Source organism: Eleginops maclovinus, chromosome 3, assembly GCF_036324505.1.
Source record: "Eleginops maclovinus isolate JMC-PN-2008 ecotype Puerto Natales chromosome 3, JC_Emac_rtc_rv5, whole genome shotgun sequence".
In the NCBI taxonomy this organism is placed as follows: Eukaryota; Metazoa; Chordata; class Actinopteri; order Perciformes; family Eleginopidae; genus Eleginops; species Eleginops maclovinus.
This window is the reverse complement of record NC_086351.1, coordinates 1512938-1523876: the sequence shown is the minus strand read 5'-3', so window position 1 is coordinate 1523876 and position 10939 is coordinate 1512938. Positions and strand designations below refer to the sequence as shown.

The 10939-nt window shown below is 44.2% G+C and overlaps 1 protein-coding gene across 1 annotated transcript in view; it reads left to right on the top strand.

The window, feature by feature from the left end:
• Window positions 1-3369: 3369 nt before the first annotated feature.
• The window catches only part of bmper (BMP binding endothelial regulator), a 33829-nt gene continuing 26259 nt past the window's right edge, over window positions 3370-10939 (top strand). The window contains 2 exon segments of the mRNA XM_063880056.1: window positions 3370-3933; window positions 9514-9599. Coding sequence (XP_063736126.1) covers window positions 3828-3933; window positions 9514-9599 — 192 coding nt within the window. The 5' untranslated portion in view covers window positions 3370-3827.

Below are 10939 nucleotides of genomic sequence, written 5' to 3'. Positions count from 1 at the left end.
GTCGAACACGTCATGCTTTACCTTATATGTTTTATATCATGTGTACAATATTGTGCTTTATATCCATACAAGAAAACAATGCAATGATTACATCAGATTTGGAGCATCTTTTCCACAGTTAGCTCAAATTTGAAACTTTTATTGCATGTCTTAGTTGAATACTCGATTCTGATTGGTCAATTTGGACACTTCAGAGGTTAATTCTCGCTAACAGACCGTTGCCGAGGAGAACAGACCGTTGCTAAGGAGAACAGACCGTTGCTAAGGAGAACAGACCGTTGCTAAGGAGGATCAATCCGCCGAAAGTAGTCCGGTTGATTTAACGTTTGCTCCGGTCAGAAAACCCTGTGTTATTTGTATAGTTTGACCACTCTGAAGGTAATTCTTTCTTATTCCTGCACCGTTCTTACACCTTTTTGGTTAGTGCACTATTTCCTGTCTTTTAAAAGTTAAGTATACTGCATGTTGCACCAGTAAAGGAGCCTGATACTGAAGATTTAACGGCTGACCCTACGCTGTAGCTGTTAGATCTCATCAGATTAGATTATTTACAAGAACTGAGACAACTGAATGCAGAGGAGCATCTAACCGAACGTGTAGATGTCATAAAGTATCATATAAATATGTGACATATGAAACAGCTAAAGGATACACAGTATATCTGGGTGTGAGTAAACTTCCCTTTGATTGAACCCCCTGTTTGGGGTGGCAGTGGCTCAGTCAGTAGGGACTTGGTCTTGGGACCGAAGGGTCGCCGGTTCACGTCCCGATCGGACCAAAAAAAATATGGAGTGAGCTGGTAGCTGGAGAGGTGCCAGTTCTCCTCCTAGGCCACTGCCGAGGTGCCCTTGAGCAAGGCACCTAACCTCTATCTGCTCCCTTGGCACCGGGTACCTGGCTGCCTCTCTGCTCTGCCACCTCTCCTCTGCATGTGGTTGTGTGTGCATGTATTTCCTCTGTGTTTGTGCATGTATATCCTCTGTGTGTTTAATGTGTGTCAACACAACAGAGTAGAGAAAGCAATTTCCCTGTAAGGGATTAATAAAAGTATGTCTTCTTCTTCTTCTTCTTCTTTTTCTTCTGTTTCTGCAGGGTCCATGTGGTGGAAGAAAAGACCGTTGCTAAGGAGGATCAAGGGACTCTGTTATTTAACATCGGCTCTGGTCAGAAAACACATTATTATATCTCTATAGTTTGGCTGTTAGTGTTGGGGTGAGTCCTGCCTCTGACAGCTGGGTCCTAACCTCCCCCTTCCTCCCTCCTCCCCCTCTCAGCCTGTCAGAGCCAGACCTGCCGGCTGCGGGGGGGTTTAACCTCCGGGCCTGCTGGGGGTCCCGTCTGCAGCCGGTCTGAAGCGTCTGACGACTGCAGGTCAGTCCCTCCATCTCCTCTTCCTTCTGCCTCCAATCCACTTCCTCCAACACAAAGCCTCTTTTATCTTCTGAGATATACAGCTCTATACAGGTGTGTGTGTGTGTGTGTGTGTGTGTGTGTGTGTGTGTGTGTGTGTGTGTGTGTGTGTGTGTGTGTGTGTGTGTGTGTGTGTGTGTGTGTGTGTGTGTGTGTGTGTGTGTGTGTGCGCGGTCAGACCAGGTCACCCCCCCCTCTCTGTTGCCATCTAGTGGTTAATAATTCACTCACACACACACACACACACACACACACACTTGGACACACTCTTTACCTCTGACAGAGACTCATCTTGTATTGTCCCTTTCACACACACTTTATGTTCAGTGTTTTCCCTCCACACACACACACACACACACACACACACACACACCCTCTTTGATGAGTTTCCTCTTTTTGATCAAATTCACTTTTAAAAAACTCTCTCAGACTTTCTATCATTGACACTTTTACACACACACACACACACACACACACACACACACACACACACACACACACACACACACACACACACACACACACACACACACACACACACACACACACACACTGACACATTTACCTTTTGACTCTCTTCCTCCCTGTCTTTCTGACACACACACACACACACACACCTGGCTGCTGTGTGTTTGCAGCAGCACAGATCGAGCGGCTGCCGGGTGGGTCCTAATTATTTCTTTGAAGACTCGCTTTTCCTCCTGTCTGAGCTTCTGACGAGCCTCACTTTAAAGAGGCTAGACACACACACACACACACACACACACACACACACACACACACACACACACACACACACACACACACACACATATACATACACTGTCATGCAACCCGCCTCATCTGTCACATAAGACTTTAATGTCGACTCCAGATGCAGACTTATGGGAACACAGTGCTCAGATGCAGAGTTGATGAGTTTAAGAGGAAGACTTCTTCTCTGTTTGCACAAACGTCAACAACAGTTTGGTTTGTTTAGTAACCGTTGGTTATGGTTCAAATGCACAAAATCAGGGAATGGTTTGTCTTCGGGAGTGAAGGCGATGATAGTCCATTATTCTCAGTTCAGATAACACTTTATCATGATCAGAGCAGACGACATGTGAGTGGACGCTAACAGAATCCTATATGTGCGGGGGATATGGTCTGGTTCTGGTTTCAAAGGGGCTGCGTGGGTCGAGTTCTTCTTCACCGAACTGGGAAAACCATGTTGATGGATGGAGATGGTTTTGTGTAAGTTGGAGGAACTCCACTGCAAAAACTACCTGGACAAAACCAGGAGAAACACGTGTTGTACTTGATTCCTGACTCCTCTTCTTCTTCTTCTTCTTCTTCTTCTTCTTCTTCTTCTTCTTCTTCTTCTTCTTCTTCTTCTTCTTCTTCTTCTTCTTCTTCTTCTTCTTCTTCACTTGACCTATAGACATGTAGCACATGTAGTCTGGTTTGTTGGTAATGAAACTGGATCCCAAAGCAGGAGGTTGGTCTCTCTCTCTCCCTCTCTCTACTCTCTCTCTCTCTCACACACACACACACACACACACACACACACACACACACACACACACACACACACACACAGCTTGTTCAGTAGCAGGCAGACAGACAGACGCAGATAGGAGCAGAGAGACTGTGATTATTAAGAACCTGGAATAACAGAAGGAGCTGGAGGAGCGGAGGACCAGGGAGGAGGAGGAGGTCCCGGCTCTCACACAGGAGGCAGGACTTTGTGCTGCTCCGACACATGAGGTCCGCTTCAACACCAGAGGAGGAGAGCGAGAGAGAGAGAGAGAGAGAGAGAGAGAGAGAGAGAGAGAGAGAGAGAGAGAGAGAGAGAGAGAGAGAGAGAGAGAGAGAGAGAGAGAGAGAGAGAGAGAGAGAGAGAGAGAGAGAGAGTCCACTCCTCCGTCCGTGGCATCGAGCATCCATGTGCCAAACGCACGCAGATCGAAGCGACTCTACTCCTGGAAATCGTCTCTCCGGTCCGGACTCAGTCGCGTTGAAACTCAGCTGCGGATCAGCTGTGTGTGTGAGTCCCTCCGGACACTTTGCTCTGGACTCCTCTGGCTGCCGGAGAGGAGCGAAGTCCACCTCCAAGCCCCCAGACCTCCTCTGAGGACCCGCTGCAGGATTTGGGATTCTTTCTTTTTCTTTCAATGTTTTCATCCACGGACTCCTCGCGCAGCCCCGGTGTCTCCTGCGTGTCCGCGCGCCTTTGTCATTGTAATGTCGGTGTGATCTGTGCGCGTCTAGCTGATTGTCGCTTTGCATTTCAGCGCAAACACACACAGTGAGGAGCTGGAATAAAGACGAGGCGCCTGCAGCAGGAAACGTGGATCCCTTTTCCTCTTCTTGTTTCCCCTCTGGATTGATTTTATCCCTCCGTTTTCACTCTGATTTTTCCTGGAGAAAGCTGGAGGATGTTGCTCCGCTGCTGGATCCCTCCCTCCTGGTCCACCTGTAGGTTTTTCTTCTGCTTTTTGTTGCTGCTCCAAACGCCCCGGTCCTCCTCTCCGCTAATTACAGGTAAGATTATAGGGCTTTATACGGCTTTATAATAACACATCACACAACTCCCACCGTGCGTAAAATCTACCCAAAGCCCCGGTTATTTAGTCTCCGTTTACTCCAGTCTGTTTTTACTCCGCTCCAGAGTCAAAGGCAGCTCCGCTTTTATATTCCTGGTCACTAGTTATGTAGTGGTCCAATAAAAGCTGCAGCTTGAAGCAAAAACATCAACAAAATGCGGAAAAAAAACACTTTTCTTTCACATCTTAACTTCTATATTTGCTGCTCTTATGGCACCGTAAAGATGCACTGAAAACACTGAAATGTTGTCTTTAATTAAATGTATTATTTCAACAAATGACACATAATTGTATTAGATCAGTTGTTAGCAATAATATGAACCTAATATTATTGTTTTCACATTTATTGACATTTTACATTTAATTAAAGGCATCTTTTCAGTTTGGTCAGTGTAGTTAAACGCAGGAAAAAGTCAGTAAATTGCATTTGTGTTTTTTTTGTTTAAAAGCATCTGAACCCTGATTGGATGGCTCCGATGAGCGCTGGATAATAACCTCGGTTTAACCCGGGTTATCCTCCCGGTACCTCCCTGTGTAATTGGTCTGCTTCTTCAGTGGGTTAGCAGTGTGGAGAGATCCCACCGGAGGAACCCAGCCTGGCGCGCGGTATTCTGAGGCTCGACATGAATCACACAGTCAGTCTCAGAGTCATTTATCTGGAACTTGAGGGGAATTATAAAGCGATTTAGATCTTTGGGATGAAAGCTCTGCGTTAAATGATAAGAGAACTCCAGTCAAATTGTTGTTTGTGTCAGGATGAGTTATAATTAACCCCCTGTTTTAGGTAAAAGCAGGCTGTAAAGTGTAAATCACTTTTCTTAAGCAGCTCGCGGTTAACAGCTCGTGCCTGCTCCCTTTGACAGCCGCGTTGCATCATAGGATATGGTCTGTTTGCACTGCAGCGGAGAAATGGGAATAATGGAAAAGTGTCCTGCAGCACCGGGAGGACTACATTCACTGACATATGATAAATATCTGTTTTTTATTTCCTTTATGGGTCATTTGGAGCGTTTCGTGTCTCAGAATTGTTGAATTTCTATGTTTTTAAACCCATATTTAATAAAGGAAGACCATTTAAGATCATATATACAGGCTACCGTATAAAGCTGCCTAAAGTCTGCTCCGCTTCAACATGGAAGCAACTCACTTTTACTCCTTTACAGTCCTTTGAATACACAAGTAGCTTTGCAGAGTCACATTTTAAATACAAAATAAAAGACCCAGGTCAAGAATTGAAGAGTAAACGACATTAAAAAAGTACACATTAATGGATGCAATATGAGGTGTATTATTCTGGTAATGACCGTTCTGCATGATGAGTACTTTCAGTCCTGCTCATTTAAGTGTAATACTACACTGTGGTAGTGAAAGTAAAGGTCTATTAAAGTCTAGAAGGCTGAGTACGAGAGTCAGAGCTTTCATTCCCAGTGAGTCCAATTCCATTGAAAGGATAAGAAGCTGGTTCAGAGCAGAGGTTTCAGTTTCTCCTGAACATCACTCTAGACCTCCACATGACAAGCGCAGACAGAAATACCTGTCTGCACATCCGTTTGGGCCCTGATAAGAATCAGTGCTGATTATCAGAGCTTCCCATCTCCTCCTGACTCCTATCTGTGGAGCAAACGGAGCGATGGGGATCAGATGGAGGACTAAACCGGGACCAGATGGGTCTCTGTAGTCGAGAATGTTTGACAAGACGCAGAGGAACAACCTGTCTCTGATCAGCTGAGGATCAGATTCCTCCGCCTGGCATACGCTCTGTGTCATGGTGTCTACTGGGAGGAGGTGTTACAGTGGGACAGGTGGAGTGTTTCTGTAGCGTTACGGGTTCAAGTCTGCTCTCCTGTCTCTTTATATCACTCTACTGACTCGGAAACACTTTGATAAACTCTCAATGGAGCTCTTTGTAAATCAGAAAGGCTTGTGTGATGAAAAACATGCATAAACTAACATTTCAAATAAAATAGACCCCAGTTGCTGTCAAGTTGAACCAAAACCCCATGGACGTTACAGATGATTTTACTGATGTGATTTGTATTAATTGGTGGTAATCCCAGCATAATAAACTATAAATAACGAAAACCTCCAAAAGGTTCCCGCTGTTTCAGTGCAAAACAGTACTCTCTGAAGATGTTCACATTAACTTTCCTATTACAAAACATCATGAACAACCTAAAATATCTTGAGAAAAGTATCCTGCACACTGTGCATAGATCACAGTGTGTCTACACACACATTTAGTGACTGTTTGATCCAAACAATCTGTGTAGTCACACACCCCAATACAAACTAAATTAAGGCTATTAAGGAAACAGGTGAAGGTACCGCCGGCCTCGTAAATATAATGTTTACATAAAAAATAGATGAAAGTTGTGGCAGTGCTGGAACAAAAGGGTTCCACCAAACCAAACTCACGGGCCGTATTGGACCCGGTATTGGCCCCCGGTCCATATGTTTGAGACCCCTTTACTAGAGTATTAATATTTTATGCAATTTAATACGTGCACTTAAAAAATGATTCATGTTTTTCAACGTGTTTTAACAAGTTAAAAAAGGTATGTTTTTTGGGCACTAATAAGATAGAAATCTGATATCTTCGTTCCGTTTTCCCGGCACATTAAAGACGTTTCGATAAGCAGTGTTGTTTTTCATTATTTACTTTGTAGGTAACAGTTTATAAAGTGGGTAGAATGAGCTCCTTGGTGAACTATAAAACGTGACTTACATCACTGATAAACATCCAATAATAACACAGTGGGGTATTGTTCTGCTCCAGAGCTGTTTTACCTTTAATACTGCTGCTGAACTTTTACTTACGCTGCAGTATTTTAGATCTACAGCATGTTTAATCCATGCATATCTGAAGCTAGTGAAGGTTTATTTGTTAGCTACACGATGAGTCCAGAGGGAGATTCATGAGACTCTGACCTTAATAACGTTGGTATTTCCCAGACTGTAGCTAAAATGGACGGGGCTATCGGAGCAGGATCAGCCTCCAGAGCGAGAGTGACCTTTACCGATCCCCTGCTGTCCTTTAGCTGCAGCGCCTTTAATAACCCCCCCACCGTGCGTCCCTTTTTGTCCTTTTTACCGCCCTTTTTGTTTCTGCTTTTTAATCAAACGACATGCATAGCGCTGCGGTTTGGATTTATACTTTCTCTAGGTACGTTATGAGGTAAACACGGCAGCTGAGGAGGAGGAAGGTATTTTGTCAGGCTGGAGACGAGGCCTCAGAGACCCAGAACCCCCCCTCTACCTCCACAACCCTGCACCCCCACCACCACTTACAGCCCTGCCAGTTTAATTACACTCGAAGGTTGTAAATTTTACAGCGGTGGCGGAGTCGGCAGGGTTCGTCTGCTCTGCCAGGATCCATGCTCTAAGGATCTATTGTTGTGGAGATTCGGTCCGTTACCAACCCGAAACAAGCTCTGATAGCAACCAGGACGCTGGAGCGAGCGCTACATGCATTGTTTGTTTGTTTCCTTTGCTCTGAGGCTCACTTTTTTGGGCTGACTCACTTATTTGGTGAGAGAAAACACATACTATAGTCGATTCAAACAACCATAAAGTAAAGATTGTCAACTTTCCTAAAAATAAGTCATATAAGGAGTCAAGGTATCGAAGCGAAGTCCTGCATTCAAGACGTAAAGTAACAAACGTATCGGCATCGAAATGTACTTTAAAGTGCTCAATATGCAGAACCCTCAGTAGTTTATAGTGTATCTCTGGATTAGAATCAGTTATCCTTTAATGTGGATATCATTTTAACGTTAACAGTATTGCCTTGTTCTTTTTCCATCTCTGCACTTTGGCTTTTATAGCTTCGCTCTGTCGGCTTGATATAAGTAAAGCTAGTAAAGGTACATGCTAATGAGCCATCTGAATGCCAAAGCAGATAAAAATATCCATTCCTTACACTTTAAGTGTCGTTTCCTGGTTGTGGAAAGGCTTTTATTGTAAGAACAACTAGCCTCCAACTGCACAATATCGCCATGCATTGTTTGTGGGATGAACTTAGCTAAAAGATCCATTTCTAAATCCTCAAAGCAAACAGTCGGCGGGTCATGAGTTAAAGGTCACAGTGTGATAAGAGCCTCACCAAATGTTGCTCAAAAAACATCTTGGTGTTTAGTGTTTGCAGAGTGTGTACAAATCTCTGGGTGTTTACCGCTTTTTGCTGAACCGTGAGATAAGATAACCCAAGAAGGAGTCACTGGATGAAGCAGAAGAGGAGTTTTATGCTTATATATGAAGAATAAACAAGCAATAGCATCTCTAGTTTGGTCAAAACCAGAGTAAATGCACTGCTTTTTGTGCCAGCAGTTAGAAAAGTTCTTCCTTAAGACAGATAGGGTCAGCTGGAGGAAACAGGAAGTGGTTTGACACTCAAACAGAGCGCTTAAGGATGAGGATTTACCTCCGATGACCCCATGACAATGAGTTCCTACTGGGAAGGGAAGTTTTCATTTTAGCCGCTTAAAACAAACCTGAGCGTCGCTTCGTTCTGCCGCCGAAGAGAAAAGGAACCGCCGGCTGCCGGGAGATGTTGACATCTGTCTGCTTCTACCCATAAACCCTTGTGTTTTGGGGTCGTTTCCTGTCGTTGGTTCGGGTTACATTTGCTCTCGTAACCCACTCAGTGACTTACGTTTTTAAGACCTCGCTTTATATGTGAGGGCTTCTACCCGGACAGACAAACTGCACACGGGGAAGGAAAGAAAAATTAGAGTAAAAGTGATAAAACTGCAGGGTAGTCAATGTGGGAAGTGCCTTCAACATGCATTCTGTCTAATGGCCAGCAGGGGGCAACTGTGATCAAGAGACAGCCTGATTGTATAGAAGTCTATAAGAGGATTACGCAACTTCTAACTCGATTCATTACCTCAGTAAACATTTTCCTGATGAGACAATGGTCCCAATCTCTTGCTTGTGTCTTACTCAACACACTATGATGTTCGTTCTTTAAATGATGATCTCATTTGGAGTTAAATTGATGATTAATTAACGTATTCTTTAAGGCGTGACATCTTCCATTTAACTGTCTGTGTTCAGTTGCTGCGAGTAGAAATCTCTCATTAGGCGCTAAGTTACACCTGTCCTCTCTTGGCCCCTTTTAGCTACAAAAAAAACAATATAGCGACAACTAAATGTAGTCTTCAAATGTCACCGCACCAGCAGATAGAAGTCTGTGATTAAACGACCCTACCTATAACTTGATTTATTACCTCCGTAAATGTCTTCCTGATAAGTTCATGGGCTTTTCTTTGGCTGTTTCAAGTGTTCTTCAATACAGCATGATTAGCAATACAGCTAATAGATGCTAACAAAGCTACGTAAAGCTATGTGAAGGGATGCTTGGTGCAGCTTTAAATAACCTTGCAGGATCCTCTGGTCACCTGCTTTCAGTTCACAGTTTATCTAACAGCAGCCTCTGTGACGCCATGTGGTTCCTGACAGCTGATTGCGTGACTCAGTCTCACCTTGCATCTCACCGTCCTGCTTCCTCCCTTCCCAGGTACCGAGGCCAGCTGTGAGAACGAGGGAGAAGTCCTCCACATCCCCAACATCACCGACAACCCCTGCATCACCTGCGTCTGTCTGGTAAGCACGACTTCAGAGACGTGGAACACCTCGATGTGTGACTGCTGCCTCAGCTTTTTTTTTTTCCGCTCAAGCTGATAGGGTAAAACGACCTCTTTAAGCCCTGATAGGGATATTTGTAAAGCAGATTATGGAGCTTTGTGTGGCGGTCCTTATCGTGAGGTTGTGAAAGATTTGTCACACTTTGGACAGGACTTTGAAACGCAGCTTTTGGGCGGGGAATTGTTGGATTTCATGGTACATTTTGTAAGCATTTCATAACGTTTCTCTGGTGATATGAGGATGAAATGTCCTTATCAATGCAATGCAACTCCACCAGTTTAAGAAGAACTGGATGTTTCAATGCCACTTAATATTTAGAAATTGTTTCGTGAGAATGGCGGGTTTTTTTAACGAGGAAGTGATTTGCGAGTGCCGGAAAAGCACTTCATAACGCGCCTCTGAACTGTTTTTCTGAGGATTTACAACAAACCTGCAGTGAAACGTGAAGTGGGGATTGTTTGTTTTAACAGACATGGCTGCCGTCATGCTGTCTTGGCTCGGCCCGGCCGTTAAACCCAGCCGACGAAACGTTAGGGGACGACTCTTTCCTGAAACATGTGCTCTTTGACCTCTGACCCCCCAGCACCATTACTGCTGTAGAGGTCTTTGTTTTAGGGGATGAGAGCGGACCAACAAGGCTCACTGCTCCAACAGCAGCTGGGTTTTATCCTACAGGAAGCCGGGGTGTGAACTTGTGTGTGTGTGTTATCTGCACCTTTAGATAAAATAATCTGGACCATGTCTGCTGACAATGTTTGTTTCTGATTGGCTTGCAACCTCAAACATATCTTTAATCATTAGCGTGATGGCCTTAACCTCAAACACACAAACTCTAACCCTAATGTCGGGTAACTGTGTATAAATACAAAATAAATCCAAAATATCCCAAATTCTGGTTCCAGATGCTATAAATTATTGGAGAGTTTTTGATTGAAAATACAACTTTCCGCTGACTTCTGATTGGCTGCTCTGCCCTTTAAACAATATTAGAGATGCTAGGGGTCAGGTGTCATGGTACAATAGTTATGATGCACCCTGAGGAGTTCTGATATTAAAATAAATAAGGAACTGGTGGAGGAATAGGACAGCGTAAGGTCGCTAGTCACCTCTGTTTTGGATATGAAATTCCTATAAAGGTCAACCTTTCTGGTGCCTTCTGATTGGTTGCCCCAACCACCAGTCGTACAAGGCCTTTAAACTCATTGTTCAAGAAGTTATAATGCACCACCAAGTGCTTTCATACAATCAAACAATGGGAACTGACGGAGGAAAACATGGCAAAAGGTCTCCGTTTTGGA